General features: G+C 43.8%; 1 protein-coding gene across 16 annotated transcripts in view; it reads right to left on the bottom strand.

Moving 5' to 3' along the window:
• Positions 1-21,118, bottom strand: part of FOXP1 (forkhead box P1) — a 334,704-nt gene that overhangs the window by 55,829 nt on the left and 257,757 nt on the right. For 15 of the 16 annotated variants that reach the window (XM_042823158.1, XM_042823146.1, XM_042823149.1 and 12 more), the window contains 4 exons: positions 13,023-13,160; positions 11,860-11,949; positions 6,421-6,580; positions 201-405 (listed from right to left, as the gene is read on the bottom strand). In XM_042823158.1, coding sequence (XP_042679092.1) covers positions 201-405; positions 6,421-6,580; positions 11,860-11,949; positions 13,023-13,160 — 593 coding nt within the window. The remainder of the gene's footprint in view (positions 1-200; positions 406-6,420; positions 6,581-11,859; positions 11,950-13,022; positions 13,161-21,118) is intronic. The other variant, XM_042823159.1, reaches the window with a different exon arrangement.

The raw sequence follows: 21,118 nt of genomic DNA, 5'->3' as shown, positions 1-21,118 counted from the left end.
TCTCCAATGCTCTTCTAATTAGCTAATTGTGCCCACATTGATCCAATTAACAAGCCACAAAGACCTGAACAAAAGGAGCATACTCTGCCCAGCGGAGACTCCGTAATCAGACGAGGCGGTTGGCCACTGTTCCCAACAACTCTGCCCTGATCTCGGGCACAACCAGACGCGAGGATGGATGGAACTCTGCTGGCACCTACCTCTCCCGTTTAGGAGTGTGAACCGATAGCTGTCCGTTGGTTGACGCGTGCGGGTTTATTATTAAGGAGGTCTTAGACGGTGCGGATGAGGAGACGCAGGTGGTGGACAGGTCGAGGCTGCTGTGGTTGTTGCTGGCTGCCTCCTCGGCTGTGTGCGAGCTTGTCACTTCCTTCCAGAGCTGCTGCAGTTCTGTTGGAATCATGCCTGAAACAAACAAATTGGATAATTAAATCAATTAACAGCTAATTCGGCCGTCTTCAAACAGTAATTAAATCAAAGAGTCAGTAAACAAAGCCTAGTGTTAGTTTTGTGTGTGTGTGTTTGCACGCATGTAATTTTTTTTATTAACTGAAGGCTAATCCTGAGCACTGCACATCTCCTGCTGTGTTTCGTGGGGTGCTACCTGCAACGCCTTTCCAAGGCAAAATCTGGGGCTGGGGGAAGGAGACCCACACCACACAACACCCCCATCAGCAGCTGGGTGATTGTTATATTCTGTCCTTTTTGGAGCAGAGGGCCCAGTCCCCACTCGGGCAGAAATCCCCAAGATCAAACCAAGGGCGGCCGAGGGCTGCTCCTCATGTCAGCTTGTTTTCTATTGTTTTAAGGAAAGTAAATTCTGTCTAACCTGTTTTTAAAAGGAAGGGAGATGTGAGGGAAAAAAACCCCTCAGCTTTATTATTATGACAACAGGAACCACAATATGACTAATTTTGTGCTTAAGTTTTAAATGATGACAAATAGCTTTGTTATTAAATACAGTTTTTATTAATCACTTTTAGACATAAATTATGAATTCATATTGTCTTCCTGAAATGCTTTTCAAATTTTAACAGTCAAATTGATTATACTATGATTATTTCATTAACACACCTATCTTTCTCATTAATTTTGGTTTCTCGAACTGCTCACTTAATTGATGGATGTGTCTACTGAAAAACTGTATAACTTTCTATACAAGTAACACTATTATTACTGTCATTTCTTAGATCAATGCTAATGAGCCATTCAAAAGTAAAACGAAAACATAAAATAAGCTTCAAGAAATACATAAAAAAATTGTTTTCTATTGTGCCAAAATGGACACCAGGCTTGGGACATGCATGTAGCTTTCAGCAGACACGGTGAGCGAGAACTCTGCCAACTCCAGTGGGCATAAAGTGGAGCCTGGAGCACAGGGACACATACGTCAGCATGGCATGGGCTCCCCCTGAGATCACGGGTTTGGATAAAGCTTACGTTTGTGACACGATCAGACAAGTCAGGTTCTCAAAGCGAAGACTATTTCAGTGCTCTTTCAGAAGGCTTTGGAAAAAAACGAGCAGCAGAGACGCATCACTTAAATATGCAGACCAAAAGAAATGATAAAAGTCTGCATGTTTTTAAAGAGGTCTCTCATCAGCGTGTGCTGAGATGGTTTGGCTGACTGCTCCTTGTTGGGGTAAACTGTGGCACTGGAGCTATCCTGAGGAAATCTGCCATTTTCTGAGTGTATGGCAGCAGCTCCAATAGCCACACATCTCACCAAACCTAAGGAACTGAAATAGGAGGAAAAAAAAAAAAAAAAAAAAAAAGGCAGTATGCATTATATTCATTTGAAACACATAATAAAAAATGCCAAGGTCTAAATTTAATTTATTTTTGTCATTTAGAATACAATGGATAGATAATCATCTCAACGTGATCAGCCAAACATCTTTACTTTGCTAAACTGTTAAAGATTTTAATTATGCTAGCTTTGGAGAGCACTGGTCTAATGAGGCGATAGACTCCAGAGAATCTAAGTGGTTAAGAACTGTGAAATGAGTCTGATAGGATTTTTTTATATTCACCGTGGATCGTTTGCATATCAAAGAGGAGTAAATTATTGCACGACAGACCAATAACCTTCCCCGCCTTTCTGAGAGTAGCATTAACAAAAACAGTTGGTCTCCAGTAACGGTTCACTACAAAAAAATGCTAAAATCCTTAAATATCTGCAATTAATATATATTATAAAAGAGGCTTCAATTTATACATTAAGTGATCAGATATTCTTAGGACACATCCGCTTCTCCAAAGCCACGTCATTTTCCTTTCATAAGAACCAAACGCCAATTACATTTTGATGGATTCTGTCCCAAATGAGCATTTAGTTATTAGACGTATTCAATTATTACTTGTCCCCTGAAATTAAACCTCCGAGCAAATTAAACAAAGAGAAAGGTCAGTACACAAGCCTATGTCCTGTTTTGCTCTATCTGGGCTATTATTTTCAAACACCTTGCGAAGTGACAGTGTGGGATGTATTTTTAGCTAACACGCTTGACAGGACTGTCTGCGCACTAACAATTACCTGCGAGCGCGGCTGACCCTTACACCACTGTTTACTCAACTGAAACAATAGTGAATAGACTTGTCTGTTGATGATAACATATTGATATGAGACCGTATGAGTCGACACCTATTTTTATTTTTGAGAATAAGCAAATAAGGCGGTCATTCTTTGCCTTTTTCCCCACCCCCCACGCACCCCCTCTCTCGGATCTGTGGGTGAGTCTTCTATTAATTGACGGAGTAGCACTTCTCTCTTTTCTCCACCTCTGCTTCTCCTTTCCCCTTTCCCTTCCCTCCCAGTCACTGCTGGATCGACTCAAGCTTCATCTCCAGGACAAGCCTGCAAGTTATACAGCACTCAAAATACAAACATCTAATATTCATAGCTCTCTGTAGAGCCTGGGAAAGTCAAGGGGTTTGTTCTGACTTCCTATGCAAGTGTAACTCCTATTAGCAATGATGAGAACTGCGTATATTGAAGGAGAAATAGAAAACAACCCATTTGGGCAGAAAAAAATGATAGATACAGTAAGATGGATTTCAGCTTGGATGATGTTAGAGAAGAGTTAGGTGTGACGTCAAACTCGCCTCTCACAACGCATCGTTCAGACCTGAATGCACCACTGGTATCACTTGATTAATTAAAAAACAAGAAGTAATTTTTAAAAAGCCTCCTTCCTCTTTCCTCAAACTTCTGAGGAGCATTCCTAACCAGCTTGTTGAACTTGGCAGCTGAAAGGTATGCTCAGTACTCATCCGGCAAAATGGTTAAACGGAATAATAGGACGAATGGTAAAAGCAAGTAGAACATATCCAACAAAACACACACAATACATGACAAAATTTACCATTAAACAGTTTCACTTCAATAGCAAGAACTAAATTCTATGTCAGATTCCCAGAACTGCACTGCAGTTACCCGAGATCACTCCTGCTTGTGCCCCAACTCGGTTCCTACCGGTGCCAGGATGCAGACCTGGAACTGCTGGATCCATGGGAGCAATCAGCCCTGGGATGTCTCAGTCCTATTATTTTCACTTGCTTGTGATCTGAGGTGCGATTTGCAGTTTCATTTTACAGATACTGAAGATTGAGCTCTCGCAGCTCAGAGCACTGTTGAAATGCGGTTTGTTTTTAAATAGCTACTATGCAGAGATGTAAAATCTAGATTATAGGTGTGTCTAAACACAGAACAGCAAAAATCACACAAATATAACATTAAAGAATGTGCTATTTTGTGTAAGACAATAGGCAAGAACACCAACTAAAATGCAGCTATGAACGATGTATTAGTTCTAAAAACAGAACAAAAATCACTTATGAAGTAGCATTCTCTCTTAACATTTATTCCTATTACAGATACTTAGGAATAAAAAGCAAGATGCTCTTAACTAAATTCATAGCTACATTAACTAGAGGGCTGGATTTTCCTTTTTATATGCACGCTTGCAGTATCTGTCTTACTCTTGCCCACTGTTCTGAAAACAGAAAGGGATGGTATATGTTTTTTAAATACGAAGTGTCCATTACCAATTATTTTAAACTATAGCCCTGGCTCCTCGTTGCATTTTTCAGGACAACCAGTCCCCTTCATTATGAAAGAAAATGTAGGCACAGGTTTAAAAAATGTATGTTGTGGGGACAGTTGACAGATTACTGCTCACGGAACTCAATTTCCCAACCCCAGGTATCACCAGCTCAAAGACAAACAGAGTTGCTCAACCTCTTTGTGTCCTTGTACCTCCATACCCAGGTGACCATGTTCAAGCAAGCAGAAAGTTGATTTAAACCTCGTAATGACATCAGTTTTAAGCCATCGTCTCTCTGATAAAAAAGAATCGTGCTGGATTGCAAGCTGCCTGAATCCTCCAGTTCCTCCCCAGCCAGCGCCGCACCCCACAGCTCACCTCCCCGCACAGAGCAGCCCTCCCAGCCCTCCTGTTTGTGTTTGTGTTGTTCTGGCACCCCTTGGCTATTAACAGGCTTCTTCCCAACATGGTGAGGACTAATAGTGGCACTTGGCTGCTAACCGTATCAATCAATGCCACGACTGCTGAATTACCTACTGGTGTCTCCGATGTGTTACTGCACAGATTACACTTCATGCATCACCACATTCATTTCTTTCACATTACACATGAGCGTGTCTTGTCACTGCCCAATTGCCCTCCTTTGGACAGCTTAACTGATGTACCACACAATGAACCCTACTGAGCAAACTTAATAGTATAGGAGCTGTGGGAAAAATTAGAAAGGTTGAAGCTGGAGTCCAGTGGGCGTGTGGGAACAGCTTGTGGTGTTTCCAACAATAAATCCAAAGAGTAATTAATGCGTGTTACAACATTCTGCACACATAAGTGGCACTTGTCTACCTGCCCATTTTCCCAAACTCATCTCAGCACACTGATGGTAACTGACAAACCCCTGTCCCAGGCCAGAAGCTGCTGCTGCCACAACCCGCCTGCCTGCATATCAGGAGTGCACAGCTAGGAGCACACCAGGGGGCTGAGTCTGGGAGTGTGGGTGTCCCATGACAGGGTTAGGGGGCTCTAACATTTTGTGGGTCATGCAAAAAACAAAAAATAAGCCTCAGTAAACCACACTAGCCACCTGGCACAGCAGTCCCTGCTCACCAGCTTTCTCTCCCTCTATCCATGTCAGTTAACATTTACCAGCCATCTTGCTCTCCTTTTCGCAGCTCTAATACACATAAAAAAGGAGGGAGAAGAACAGAAGCAATTTCACCCCCAACCCCATTTAACCAAACAGAGCTGAATGTAAATACATTATATGGTTTAGCAACCAGTAGCAGCCTTAAGGCTGCTTTGAAGAGCCCAAATCATTTCAAGCTGAGCTGACTCCAGTTGTTGAGGTGGGTGTTGAAATTTATTATGGGGCAAAGGGAAAGAAAAGGCACAGCTATTCAGAAATATCTGCATCTTGGCTGAAAGACCTGGTCCTCCCCGAGCCATGCCAACTCTGAGCCACCAGCTTCAGTGACAACAGACAGAGCTCAAGCATGCCTGTTAAAATGCCCCAGAGCTCGCAGAGAAACTCAGTTGGAATATAAATTAATAAATAAATATAGCCATGGAGAAAAAAAAAAAAGAATAAAAAAAATCCAGGTTGTAATTACTGTCAGAAGTATTGTGATTTGAGTAGCTATTGCTTTCAATGTATCAATATCTTAAAAAAAAATAGGGATTTCAGCAAATCGGTGACTTCTTACATAGCACAGGACTGAATAAAGACGTAGGAGGATCTAATTGTCAGTAACACCAGCATAAGAACATTTAAATTAGATGGAGTCAATCCCAATTTGCCTCTGTGTGGAGGGAAGAACGAAGCTATGATCTACACAGGCAGTGAAAGGAAGGACACATAAACATGCACAAAGAGGAGACACTGTCACATTCCCCTTCCAGCTGCACAACAGGGCAATCCCATTTCCACACTCAGCAGCATGTGGTCAGCACTGTTTCGTGCCCAGCTCTGCACCAGCCATGAAGTCAGAAAGAGCCAAGACAGCACTTCACAAAACAGTGAAGGAAAAGCTGCTCTCAAGCTATCCTAAGCCATGAACCCAGCACCAAAATTTTATTAGGAAGCCTCCCGTGGAGGATTTTGAGCCCACAATAGTACAACCAGCAGCTTCACGTTCACCAGGGTATAGCTGTGCAAAATGAATCCAAACTAAACCGCCTGCCTCCTGCTAACAAGCACGGCCCACAGTTTCAGCGCTGCCCTTCTCGAGAATACCTTTACAATGCCCACTCTGCCAGTCAGGATTTTTCTTTGTTTCTTATTTTACGAGCCTATGAGATCACTCTCTGGCTTACTGAGTGACAATTTGGTGTGCACATGCTATCTGCTTGCTCAGCAGCTCCCCAACCCCTCACCTACCTTGTGCAAGGGGCTGCAAAGGCAGAGTAGGCTGGCCAGGCTGGATTGTTAGCAGCCCTTGACGCTGCAAAGTCAGGAGGTGCTGCTGTTGCAACTGCTGCATCTGTAAGAGTTGCTGCTGAAAGGCCAACTGCTGCGTAGCCACCTGCTGCTGCTGGGGCTGGAAAAGAAAAAAAAAATGCACGTTTGTCAACAAAGAGAAAAGCATTAACAGGGATCCTTGGCTAAACACACAGCAACCACTGATCATAGTCACTTGTACTGAGAAACAACAGTGAGCTCACCACCCAGTACCAAGACTTGCTTAAGAGCTGGTGCTACCAACAGGGCGGCAGTCAATTTCTAATCTCTCCTACAAACCCAATCAAAAACACACGCAGTGTTTCTTAGTCCACACGACTGAGCTTCACACCAGGAGCGGCTGCCTTTCGGTGTCAGATAAAGCAAAATTCTGCTGGCTGCTGCTAAAATCACGGGCAATTCTTCAAAGCAAAGAACAAATGCAATGCAAGAGCCACTCCACGTAACCACATCACATTTGGACGTCACCAACAACAGCCCTGTACCCTGCTCTGTTTGCTCATGCAAGGGTCATCTCAGCGATTAAGGCAACACGACTGGCTACATTCATGCTATCCTATACTTACTCTCTCTTATCCATCCATCAAGCAACAATACCATTATGTTCAGAATTACTCCTTGCTGTATTTAAGGCTGCTACTTCTGTGCTTTGAAATTTTTAATTATTTTCGCTATAAAGAAGTCAGAGCTGCTTTACTCCACAGGGACACGAACCTTGAACCTTCGAGGTGTAAAAGAACATGTTGCTTTTCTCACTACTGTACCCAGAGAAGCTTTTAACTACTCTGTTTATCACTTCTGACATAAATAAATGAGAAAAAAATCAGACCTTTGAAGAAGAAAAACTTCATCTAATATTGTTAATTAGCCATGACAAACGATGAAATAACATTGTAAATCTTTCATAGAAACAGCCACTAGATTTTAATTACACACATTCATAATTTAGCAAACAACATCTTACTTGAATGTGAGTGTTTAATATGTACAGTACTCCAGGCTTCTGAGTCCTTAATTTTGTGCAGTTAAGCAAGCCTCTAGGTTTTGCTTCCATGCTCATCTCGTGTTTTATTTGCTTTGTTCTTAAAATCCATGAAAGGCTTTGCGTTTTGATAAATATCTTTTTATTTATTGTACAATGACAGGAGGAAAACTTTTGTTGTGTAAAACATCAATACATCATGCCAGTGTTTAGCAGTTCCTTGTGCTAGCCAAAAAAAAATTAATGTAGATTTCCTTAGTAATTATCTGAGTGATAGAAAGATAATACAGAGCAGTAGTACAATAAATAGAAGGAAATTATCTAATATCCCTAATCTGCTAGGAATCATATCAAGGTGGAGGTCTTATACACATTATGGCTAACAATTACGGAAAGAAAATTAACTCTTGCAAAACTCCACACTTTCTCAAATAAACCCTGGCCACACCGAGAGCGCTTTGCTGCCCTTCCCCGCTATCGCAGCAGAGGATCGCTGGCCCCGTTCCCTGCTGGTGTCAAGCAGGAAACATCCACCCGGGTCAGAGGAGCGGGGCTGACGGCCACCAGCCAGGGGCCGGGGCCCCACCTTCTGCCAAGGCACTGCAGCTCCAGCCTGCCAGGCTGAACGTGACACAGCCACAGCACTGCCAGTTGCTCTTGAAATGAAACATCGCTGGGCAAAGCGAAGGGCAACAGCAACTATTTTTATTAAATTCCTATTGCTTTTTTTGTACTTTCAACACCCCATCGATCTTTGTACTACAACAAACTGCATGCCTACAACTGTACTGACAGGCAAGTTAATTTTTCTTCTATCCAGAGAAAATCTATAACTTTGAGAACAGTTAAACAAACAAGAGTTTAGCTATACTGGAACTCGGAGTTTCCATTTCTCTGCCACAGCTTGCTCAGACAGATCCAGCTGTTGCAACAGCACTGGATGAATGTGAGCTGCAGCAACGGTCGTACTGCAGTTAGAGCAGCGTTTGCCTCCAGAGATGCTCGTACTCCAAATATACACAGAATCATAGAATCTTCAGAGCAAGAAGGCACCTTTAATTAATACACAGTCTGTGTGTGTGTGTGTATATATGAGTGGTATTTGTTTTTTGTGGAACAAAATAAATTACAGTAGTCTGTATTTTACCTATTTGCCATCAGAGTGCAAAACTGGCATCAAAAAAGAAAGACCATAAAAACGACTTTATATAAATGGAGTGATGCCTGTGGTTGTCTTCTCAGCCATCCCAAGAAAAGCTCCTGAACGCGCCCTACTTTGAAAAGCCAGGATATAAAAGTATACAAGGCCCATTGTCCAAGAAAGAATTTAAAAGCAACACGCGTTGCCAAACTGCGCTCCCCACCCAGTTACCAAACACAGGATACAAGTCAGTTTGTTTACTTCTCACAATTGAATGCATACAAAAAAGGTCTCAGTGCAGTCCTGTTGTCAGGTCAGTAGTCAGTGTTAAAATGCTGAAATAGCCTGATAAAACTCACATTTTTGGTCCCCTCCCTGAAGCTGCTGTCAAAGGTCTGTTTTCCTTTCTTCGGTCCCTCCCTACAGCCTAACATAAACTGTCGCAACCGCTGGAGGAACACGGCCGTGCCCAGGAGCCGTCCCGCACGGCCGGGCCTGGAGGCAGCGCTGTGGCCATGAGCCCCCCGTGTTGGGCCCTCTCCAGTGTGGGGCTGTGGGCACAGGGTGTGTATGCCTCCTTTTGGGATGGGGCAGCAGCAGCAGCCGTGCGTGTCGTGATACAGAATGACGTAGATGGGTAGAGCTGCTCCATCTGTCAGCGCACAAAGCCGCACCGTGTCTGCACTGCGGCCACCAGGCCACACGATGCACTTTGGGACCCACCGTCATTCGTGTTAAAAAAGAAAAAAAGAAAAAAAAAAAGATCATCACTCGCACGCTAATTCAGCCAAAATAACTTCCTCCATGCAGGAAAAATGGGGCCAAACAAGCCTGGTCTGGAAACGGGCCCCTGTTGAAACCCTCAGCAAAAAAAAAAAAAAAAAGAGCCTAGAAAAAGCTGGAGAGACTCAGGCTCCTTGTTCTGCTCCCCACTATCATGTTAAATTGCTCTTCTTAGAACAGGAAGGAGTCTTTTCTTATTGTTACTTTCGATACTGTAATATCAGAAGTGCGACCGCAGTAAACCAGTGTGTTAGATATTGAAATGCCATCACATTGTCTAACTTGCCTTCTCGTCTTTTTTAACACAAAGTATTTTTCTTCAAGCTCCAAGCCCTCATCTTTGTGTCTGAGATGCTCTCCTGTCTGACAACAGCAATTTAGAAGAGTTAACTTTTATCGTTCATTCTGCTGTGTAACTTTCCCCTTCAAATTTCTTTATCTGCCCTCTGAGCTCATCTGAACTTTCATGTTCTCCCAGCATGCAGGCTTGCATTCAAAACTATGTCTAATAGACCAAATAAGAGGTTAATAAGAAGTGGCAACAGAAAGAAAAAATACAATCCCTGGTAACTGATAAGAATGACAGTGGCAGCCCTTTATTGTTTGTCTTCAAATATAGAGTTAAAGATCTTTAAAAAACTAAATTTTGACGCCTTTGAAAAGAAAGAAGCACAAAATAACAACAGGGGGTTATTGCCTGCCAGCCACAGGGGAGAAGCTCCATAATTCTTATTCTCCCTTTTGAAGGCTGTTAGAAATCTGATTCAAAAAAGCAACAGCAGAAGGAGAAAGCCTCTTGAGGCTATCGCCATTTCCTGTGATCATGCATAATGCGTTTCAAAAGTGGGTTTTTACCAATTCTGTTGATCAATTGCACCTCCTTCATATTCCCTCTTTTTTCTGCTGTGTTTACATCTGATGTGACTCAATGACAAGCGCTGTCTGAGACTGTGAAACAGACCTGTCATGTTGATTTATGGGCGCATCAAACCACGACTTGTCCAAACTGAAGCTCGCAGTTCATTAATTAGAGAGTTGTGACTTTGAAGTCAGCTTTCAGACTGTGGTTTTTAACATTTGGCTTAATTTATATGCTCTTGAATGTGGATCTCTAAGGAAAAAACTGAAATTCCCTTCTTGTCTTTGAACTTCTTTTGACCGCACAATAATCATTTCTTTGTCCAGAGTGATGCCTGCATCCCAGAGTCATTAACGCGCATTGAACTGCCACTGATGAGTAAGCCCTACTGAATTAGAAAAACAGCCAGCAAAACAAAGCTGAGAGCATTCTGCACAGTGATATCTCACAATTACATGCCTTCCCTCCCTGTGCCATTTCCATTTTAATTACTGTTAGTCCTTTAGATTTACATTTTAGACACTTTTTAATCTGTTCCCTTTTTATTATAGAGGCGCCCGTAAGCGCGCTATGGCTAAGGTTGTGTCAGCGTTTTCATTATAAACCCCCTGTTTTCAGGGGTTTATAACTCAGCTGGAAAAATTCGCTCCGGGTTGAAACTTGGCACAGGTGGCACGACCCACCAAAATTTGGGAGGGCCAGAAACCCGCACGTGCTTCGAGCACCGTGATCAGCAACGTAACCACTGCTGCTATCGGCGGGCATCGCACAGCATCTCGTGCCAGCGGGCAGCTTTCTAGGACCTACACTGGTCAGTGGTGATGTCAGGTGGAAGTCTCAAACTCCTTGGGACTACAGATACCACTGTGGTACCTTCATGTGTTATTACAGCAATTCTGAATTTTAGCACACCAAAATCAACCAAGTGAGACACTCAGAAAGGACCAGTGTGTTTTCCATACATGCAGAAAACCGCCTTCGCCATCCTGTTCCCAGCACAGACCATGGTGGCATCTGTGCAAGGTCTCGAGACATTGTGCATCACAACGAGCTGCAGTTCCCAGGCACAACACACTGCAATGAGATGGCATTCCTGTCCTACCTCGGTATTTCAGCTCTTGTTGCTCACAACAAACACTGCCTGAGCATGGTACCTTCTGCTGAGCCCATGCTGCAAGGAGCCTGCAGCCAGAACCTCTCTGGCTGAAAACTGCAAGTTCAAACTCAAAATCTCATAGAACCGTCTGCCTGGAGAGAACAGGCCCAGAGCTAGGCCTGCTTCTTTGCCCCCTCCCCTCTACAACATAACTAACTTCCAAAAGCACTCTCCCAAGATACAAGTCCAGATGCTTGCTCCAGTACTCATACTGAACATCAAGGCGTGTTCCCCAGCTATAAAATATGTGGCAGCAAGCAAATGGAAAGCACAGGAAAATACAGGCGAAAACAGGACAATAACTCTCAATCTGAAAGCTGAGACCCGATTGAGTCAGTTCAGTTGTGCCATCATTTATAAGATGAATGACAGCTTAATAGCCTCTAGACAGTCCTCTGGGATCTGTGGTTTGAAAGTAAAATGGGTATTGTCTGTACCTCTTTAGGCTGTTTTCCAGCATGTTGTTGCTGTAAAAGTTGAAGCTGCAACTGTTCCTGTTGTTTCTTATAAAACTCTTGAAGCTGCTGCTACAAAGAAAAGGAAAGATGGTAAGTAACAAAGTGGAGAGCCAATTCAGTGTCCCTTTTGGTGTAACACACAAACTGTGATTTGAAAAATAGCATCCTTTTATCTGTAATGGTCTGACCTTTAGTTTGAAACTCGACAATAAATTCAGTGCACACTGACTATTCTTGGCATTATCGTTTGAAAAGTAATCTCCAAAATGAACTGATGAAAAACATACCATTTTCTACACAAACTAATTAAAATAAGGCAAGGAATGACCTTTGATTGTAACAACAAAGCCAAAATGCCCTTGCTGAGAGAGCCTGGCGAATCTCTGTTGTGAAACACACATGCTTTCTAAATGATAGGGTTTGACTATATTAAGTGTTGTTCAATACATGCACAGACATTCTGGGAAACACTCTCCTCCTCCCTGCTTCAGCCACACACCGCACACGCTGCACTGTGGGACGAAGGCAGAGGGGAGGGGACACACAAGTGCAGTCTGGTGGGTGCTCTTACCAGCCTGACTCATGAGCCCGTGCCGACGTGAACCCCGCAGTAACCCAGGGACAGCACACAACTTCCAGCAGAGAAAGGGCCATGCATGAATGCAGGACACTCAGAAACACCAATGCACCGTGCAGCGCATGTTGGCTGAAATCAAACGGACTAAGGCTTGCAAACCTCTTCACTTTCGCTGTCCCTGTTTCAACGGCCCTTTACGGCCCCATGTGGATGAAGCAAGGACTAAAATTGGAAATATTACCCTACTACTTCATTTATTCCAATTAATCAGGGCACGCCGTACTTTCGGAGGGATGCAGGCAAAATCAACAGGGACATCTGCTGAAGTCCTGACACTTAAATATGCAGCTGTATTATTTAGCTGATCTTGGAAACGCTCCTAGCACTGCTCCCTGGATTTGTTTCCAGTAGCTATTTCTAGAACTAAAAACAAAAGAGCAGTCGGTTCATCTCAGAGCGTGGCTGCCCTGCAGTACAGACCCTGAGACGTGGGCAGCCGTCATCGCCAGAAGGCAGCACAAACCAAAGCCCCCCACCCAACAGGGGCTGCACAGACAACAATTACCTGTTGAAGCATGAGTGCCTGCTGCTGCTGGAGCAGGACTTGGAGTTGCTGGGGAGTTAGCACTTGTTGCTGGAGGATCTGCTGCATTTGCTGGGGAGTGATCACTTGAGGTGTCATCATAGCCACCGACACGGGAACCTGCAGGGGACACAGAATGGTGGTCAGGGAGCATCACAGCAGGAGGCACAACCTGCCCTGAGCACAGAGGGACCCGCGCTTCCCCAGCCACCCAGCTCCCTCTCTGCAGAGCATTATGACAATGGGAATTCTTTAGACAGCAAGACAGCAAAACCTGTTAAGATTTATTTATTTTCACAGGGAACTGTCAGCTCAGAGCATTCCCTCCCAGAAAGTCCCTCCCTGCCGTACAGAAATTCAAGAGCCGAGTATCCTGTGCTGATGGGATCTAGGCCCTATTACGACAGGTTTTTAAGAAAATTGAAGGAAGGCTCAGTGATGTGAATAACAGCACTACACTCCTATGCAATTTTAACAGAAAGGCCCTACTGCGATGTCTTTACCATTCCATATTCACCCAGCATACAGATGTCTTCAATTCTTTCATATTATGTGAGATACCATTAAAAGCCGCTTTCCATGACATTTCAGTGACAAACAGCTACAGTGATGAACTTGATAGCATTTCATATTTGCAACTGTTAACACGTTTCTGCACGGGCATCTTTGCAAGGAACCTGTACACTGTATCTGAAAGGATGATGTCTTGTTCAGATAAAACACTGACATTAAAATGACAGGCTGTCTTGGCCAAGGTTACACAAATTGTATTCAAGCGGATACCTAATGACAATGCTATGAATTCTGCAAGCTTTCTAGAATGTAATTTAGCTATTCAAAATAATCACTGCACTTGTGTTTAATTTGCAGACTACATGAGAACCATTTTGTCAGTCCTAGTAATGCAAGAAGACTATTTCCCCAGAAACCCACCCCTCTATCCTCCACCCCAAAAAAGGGAAAGAAAAGGAAGAAAAAAAACAATAGAAGACAAGACAAAACCCTGTGAGTTTTAACAGTAATATTTAAGCACCTTACTTTTCTATAGTTTCAGATCAAATATGTGACAGCACAAAACTAAAAGCAGTAAAGGATATACTTTGTTAAAAAGGATCTCCTGTCATCTCATGGATTACAATAAAAGGTAATAACATGTTTAGCACTTTTTCTGTGCACCACTTTTTAAAAAAATCAGCAGACAATAGCTGATCTGAAGATAAAAGAGCTTAAAAAAAAGTCTTCCTGGGTACTAGTAAGCAAGGGAGAAATGCAGTATTAATTTTATGTAACATAATGTCTTAATATGCAGTTTATCTTGACTTTTTCACATGATTTGTCCTGTCATTTGCATAGCAAGCTCTCATTCCTAATTTCACAGTCATTATGCACTGATGTCCTGATTTCTCAGCATCACTAATTTTGATGAACTAAAAATGGTTCCTGAAGGTCAGACTTATGTACAGCACACATCGCCCTGTGTTGTTGTGTACATGTCATGTGCCGGGGCCAGACCCTGCCTACAGAACGTGCTGCAGACACATCCAGCAAACTGACATCCTATTAACGCGGCGCAGAGTGAATCCCCTGCGCCCCAGCACAGACCTGGTGCTTCCCACACTGCAGCAGGCAGGTGTGAAGGTTGAGAAACAGACAGCGAAGGATGGGAGGTGTCATCATAGACAGAGTCCCTCTAAGACTGCAGCCCTGGGAGAACCACCAACCTGGCAGTGCGGTGCCACCGCCCTGAGCTGTGATGGCACCGACCAACTGGAACAGGGAATCCCATCAATTCACAGGATCTTAATCCCTACGCTGTTCAGAACTTTTCTGGGAGTAGAAAATTATTTCATTAAGTGCTGTAGTCACTATCTTAGCCCCGAAGCCTGACTCACCTTCATTATTCCCATCCCCAGAGAAGTTTACTTTACCCTGGGGTTTGTACTACCTTACATTGAAGTCGGACTGAGCAAACAGAAAAGGAAGCATGTTTAAGTACGCTTTCTGTGCCATTCTTGGAAGATATACAACACAAATACTCCTCGGTCAGATTTATGACGACAAGCAGGGATACAGACAGGAATAGGGTGGGGTGCTGTAAACCCTACGTGCGGGTGATTAATACGCGGGGCCGCATTCTGCCAGCAGCTACGCGGAGACAACTCCCATTCACTTCCACTGCTCCTTTGCACATTTATCTCAGGACACATCTCAGGATTCGGCCCTGCCTTTGAACGGCGGCCACGTACCTTCCGGTGAAGAATCTCCCAGCTGCTCACGCTCTGCTCAAACAGCAGCACTTAACCAGGGAGGGAAGCAACGTGTCTGTGTGTATACAAACACTCACAAACGTGTGAATAAACAAGGCCCACCTAGCAATACAGGTCTGCGTTGCTCTGCTCGACCTTGTTCTACCGGCTGAAACCACATCTGCACACCCCGCCTGTGGCTCCAAGAAGGTCCAGCCTCTCATTTGTCAGAGCAGGGAGCAGCTGCGCTTCCCCTGAACTCCGGCTCATGGTGGAAGCCATCCTACAGAGCAAGGAAATTCAAACAAGCCAGAAACCGCCGTGTTAAAAACGACACGCGCCCCAGACAAGCGTGGGCACACGTACTGTTGGAGGCCTTTAAATAGTTAAGAATTATGGCCTATATATCCACTCTCTTAACTCCCAACGTCCAACTTTTTCATGTAGCTAGTCCCTAGTAATACTGGGAATCAAAGGGCATGCAGCTCCAGCAATAGGCTATTATAGCCCACACTTTATTACCCATTACTACCGAGGTCATTAGCGGTAAGAGTGATTGTACCGGTCTTAACCTATTGATCATTGTAACTACTATCATTTAATCCCGTGTTGAATGTCTGGAAAGCTGCTAAAGGCACACCAGAGAGAGTGCTTTAGCGATGAGAAATATAGCCAAAGCTTGGAAATTACACTTTGATTCATAAAATCCAGCCAGTGGTTTAAATCAATAGTATTTAAAACAGTCATGTAAGTTCTTAACTACAGCTCTCTAATATTTATGGGTCCCTTTTTGAGTGTATTCAGTCAAAACTAAGCTTTATTTTAGATACTGCGCAATATACTTTGCATTACGTTAGATAAAAAATATTTATTTCTGATATTTTGTCTGATAGTAAACGAAACCTAAACTGAAGGCTATAAATTAATTGTAGATTTCTATCTCTCAGATGTCAACTTAAATGTGTTGCCAAAAAAAATTACAAACCAACTTTGAAAATGGCTTAACTGTTTAAGTACATGAAAATGAGTGTGTTTTATGAGTTAACAATGAATCACAGAAGGCAGTTTATGAAGAACTAAAATAATTCTGTCTTACTGCCTTCAGGGAGTTGAAGTTCAAATTAAAGTACTGGCAGATGTATTTAAAGAATGCTAACTTAGCATGCAGGACAGAAATCAATCTTTCCTCCCCCCCCCAGTTGTTTATTTCTGTTTTCTACATGAAACACGATTGTTGTTATTGATATGATTAATGAACCACTTTTGGTATTGTTGACTGATAACAATAGGGTGTGGTAGATACCCAGCTGCATGTAAACCTGGCAGCAAAGGTAAAAATACAGCTGCAAGTCAGTTTTGGGAGCTGTGCTAGTACAGACCTGCTGACATGCTAATAGCAGCAACGGCAAAAAACGTCTTTAATACTCAAAATTGTTTTCAGCCACTCTGTGTCTCCCAGGTCCCTCTGCCACTGCTCCACACCTCTCAAGCCTGCCTGTTCTCTCCTCTCCCCACCCGAGCTCTGCTTGCACGGCTTGGGGAACCTTGCACAACTTGGGCCAAGCTCGCCTTTAACTTCACCACAGACTACAGCTGGGATGCATTTGTCACCGCCGCGCACTGCTCAGACAAGTGTCACGGGGATGGAAATGATTTAGACCTACTCAATCATCTACATTCCCCCATTTTCTCTGATATTAATATAATTAAATACTAGCCAAATAATTTCAAGGAGCTCAATCTTATACGGAGTGCAGAAAAAAAAAAAAGAAGCATGCCATTTTCAAACAACGTGCCTTCATTGCTGGGTGCGCCGGTGGCCTTGTCAGCTGCTAGCAGGCACGCATGGAAGCTGGGGAGCATCTCCTCAATTCATAGAGAACAGCTCTGCCAGAAAATCCCCTTCTCCTGCGCTGTGTGCTCGCACTTGAATTCAGGAAGTCCTCAGAGCAGGCACCTTGCATTTCCAAACAGCAATTCTTCAGTTAAAGACTTTGTGGCAGAAGTGACACGGAGCAGAACGCAGCCCAACACCGAGCGAGTGCCTGAGTCGCAGTTAAAGGTGTCGGACTGCCAGGAAAATAGACACGGCGAGGCAAACCCAAACAATTCCCTCGGCTGCTTTATTAGAAAGCACGTGTGAGACTTCTTGCAATTTAAAAAAAAATTCCTGACTGAAAGAATGTAAAATAGCTGCACTCGTGTCACAGCAGAAGAGAAAGCACAGCCGTGCTGGCAGAGGGAAAAGCTCAGTGCCACAAAGCAGAGCCCAGCAGCGCAGTGCTGAGCACAGGACCCTGAGCCTGAAACCTCTGTGACATGAGACGTCAGCCTGAAAATAACAGCCAAAAAACGCTGCCGATGGAACTGTGCAGGCAGAAGCTGCCATTCTGGTTCATGATGCAAAACGGAATCTGACTTTTAGACTCGGTTATTCTGCTGTGATACTGCACAACACATTAGGACAGGTAACGTTTATTATATTAACGTGAAATCAGCTAAGTGCTTCATCATTAGCATAACTGTTGTCTCCGTAACAATGTGACTCCCTATTAAAAAAAAAAAAAAAAAAAAAAAAAAAAAAAAAAAAAAAGCCACTACAAAATAATAAAATGAAAATTTAATTTTAATTTTGTTTATTATGTTTTATCAGGAGAGAAGATCTGCCTGTGACTCGTGGAAGGCAGCGCGATGGACTGTCCTGGCACTGCCGGCACCTCAGGATCTCTGCTCTCCTCTCAGCTCTCTTCCAGCAAAGGAAAATTGGGGATATTTTCATATTTGTTTACAGAATGAAACATCTGATCTTATCTACCACTTCTCATGCATACCGGGCTTCTCACTAAGTGCCAGGATAATTGTTTCTGCTATAATAAATACCCATTTAATTTGCATAAAAATATAAAGTTTACATAAATTAAATTCTCTCTGCGTCTAACATTTGTCAAATACAGACTAAACTGGAATGCACACAACCAAACACCCATTTAATAAACGCAGCAAGATTTCAACCTTGAGATTACCATCATCATTTTTCACATTTTAGAAAGTTACCGTTTTTGTTTGCTGCTCCGTCACGAAAGGAAAAATCACAACCTGTGCTGCAAGCCTCCTAGCACTGGGCTCATTTTGCAATGGTTTAAAAACATTAAATAAATAAGTAAATAAATACAGAAGGAAAAAAAACAACAGTTTGAGTATTGGAAATGTTAGGTCAGCATATTCTGCCACACTGCCCCGAAACAAACCAAAAGCAGCCTTGCTTAGAAACAAGCAAAACACCCCTAAAACCCTCGAAAACCCTCAAAAGCTCCTCTCACCCCAGCACTGAGAACGATCACCCTGTCAGACTCCTTACATCTGCGTGCTCACTCGCTAACACATCCAAGGAGAGCTTAAGGGAACAATAGAAGGCAGCGATGGAAGCAGCAGCACGGCTGTGGGGCACAGCTCGGTGCCAGGGCAGCCCGGCCCCGTGGGCAGCCAGCAGCTCCGGCAGCAGCTCCAGCGCTCCCACTGCTCCGTGCAGCGCTGCGAGGCTGTGCTGTGCCTGCCAGCAGAGCCTTGCTAACACTTGTAAACTTTACTCGCTCGAAACGTGCGTGTTTTCACACCTAGCGCAGGCACCTACGGCCGCACGGCGCAGCTGAGCGCAACGCTGCAAATTAGATTCTAATGAGAAAACATCGGTTGCTTCTCTGACAATCTTGCCATTCGCTGATTTACTTCTAATGAAGACGCACTCCAAGCGACGAGCTCGCCGTGTGAAAGGTCAGAACACGCTCAAAAAAAACGCCTGGCAAAAATCAAGGCAAATGGGGAACCTGCAAAGAAACCCTCTCATAACGCGGCGTGGCAATTAGAGTAATTGTGCAAGGAGCCGTCTTCGGGAAAAAGTACCAGAAATTAAGCTGCCACGACTGTAACAGGTTAGATGAAAATCAAAATTTAATGTATTCTCCCTTGTGTCATCTTGTTTTGTCAAGACATCAAATAGAATTGGAAAGTACAAAATAACAAGCCCTTGAGAAATCACAGAAGCCGACCTTTTTGATGTTGTTGGTTTACCTTGTTCTCAGTTATTTGAACAATGATGTTTCAGATTTAAGGGCAAGATAAAGCTTAAAAATTAAAACCCGTTGTCAGTTTGGGGAGGGGGCTGCTCTCCCTCCCAAATAACAGCATCTTACCTAATCACTGTGGGCAAATCCGTTCCAAAACTAGTGCAGGGAGCAATTAGCAGTGCCACTGATTTGTGCAACGCTCGCTCTGCTTCTTCTGCCATTCATTCTACCTCAGCACAAGCCCTACGGATCCTCCTTCTAGCAGAGGAAAATGTGCTGGAAAGGCAGAAAAGAAAAAAAAGGCAAAAAAAAAAAAAAAAAAAGGCAAAAAAAAAAAAAGCTGGGAAAGGGAAGAGAGATTTGCCAGAGCTGCTGCTCTCCAAAATCTCTGCGCGGCCTCAGCCCTGCACAGTGCATGATGCCTTTTTTCCTCTGCCTGTAACTGGAAAGCGAAGCTGAGCAAGGAAGCACCTTACAAACACAGAACAGCACAGGACATGTAACTGAACTGCAGCAAAGTAGTTTCCAGTAATGCAGTTCTGCTTTCAATAAAACAAACAAACTGCTTCCAAGCAGCCAAGCCTTCCACCAAACAATAACAAATTTAGCTCGCAGTGTCAGGACTTTCCCACCACCGAGTTCTGCAGGTGGTGACAGAACGAGCCCTGCTGCCGCTTCTGCCCATCGAAAGGAGAAAGCTGAGCAGTGACAAGCTGTGCGCCGTGGGCACCAGGCTGCCTGCAGCACAGCAAAGCCCTGCAGCACACAGCCCTGCAGCACAGCCCAGCCTTCGCCCTTACCTTGCCTTCAGCTGCCCAGGGCAGGCCACCACAAACACAGCCAGAGCGCTTTATGCTGAAGCAGCAATTCATTGAGCTTCAGCATTTTAGAAACATGACTACTGAGCAGCAGCAGTGCTTGAGAGCTCCAGGTTAGAACGCTGCCCAAGCCATCGCCCTAACGGCTCCACATCACTTCCACTGCCTAAAAACACCCCCTGACACACAGCACACAACTGTTGCAACCGTTTTCTCCTTTACAGGCGACTGAAAGGAACTCAACCTGAGCACAGGGCAGAGCCTGATATCCAGCAGGACACAGATCCAGCTGTGACCCTTCCAGTCAGGGCTGTCGCAGCACGGGGCTCAGCGCAATGCCAGAGCTGCACGGCCCAGACCCACCGTGTCTGCCCAGCTGCAGTGCTGCCCCAGCTCCCCCGTTAGCCCACACTGCTCGCTCATTCCTCCTGTCAATTCCAGTTTATTTATTGCTTCTCCTTGGTTTGGCTGAGTGACTGGTCACAGCACATCTCACAGCTTTGCCCCCCCTTTTTTTTTTTTATTTTTAAAGCAAAAATCACGCTGTTTTAACAGGGAGGGCATGATGGCACAGTTAGTGTATGTTAAACAAGAGGAAAAAAATAACAACTGTAGCAAACAAAAAATTTTCAAAGCAGCCCTTCCTATCACAAGCTTTCTGATGATTTATGGTTTACCAACTCAGCAAGGTTACGCAACACTGCGTGCCTTTAGATGCATTATTTGAGTCAGTTGAGATTTAATTAAGATCACAGCCTCCAAAATCCCTGTCAAATGAAAATTCACAAAAGACAATGCACTATATATCCTCATGCAGATAGTCTCCATTCCACGCTCTGGAATAACATAAGTTAATCCTCGTTTCTATGGTGGCAGACAAAAGTTCACTAATTTTGTTTTCTTTTGACACTTGTGTTGTTTTCTGTTTTATGTCATGAGATCATTCCCTT

The sequence above is a fragment of the Centrocercus urophasianus genome, unplaced genomic scaffold, assembly GCF_019232065.1.
Source record: "Centrocercus urophasianus isolate 14NV4802_14NV808 unplaced genomic scaffold, USGS_Curo_1.0 seq_22, whole genome shotgun sequence".
In the NCBI taxonomy this organism is placed as follows: domain Eukaryota; kingdom Metazoa; phylum Chordata; class Aves; order Galliformes; family Phasianidae; genus Centrocercus; species Centrocercus urophasianus.
The sequence above is the reverse complement of the archived record's forward strand: the minus strand, read 5'-3'. Positions and strand labels throughout refer to the sequence as shown.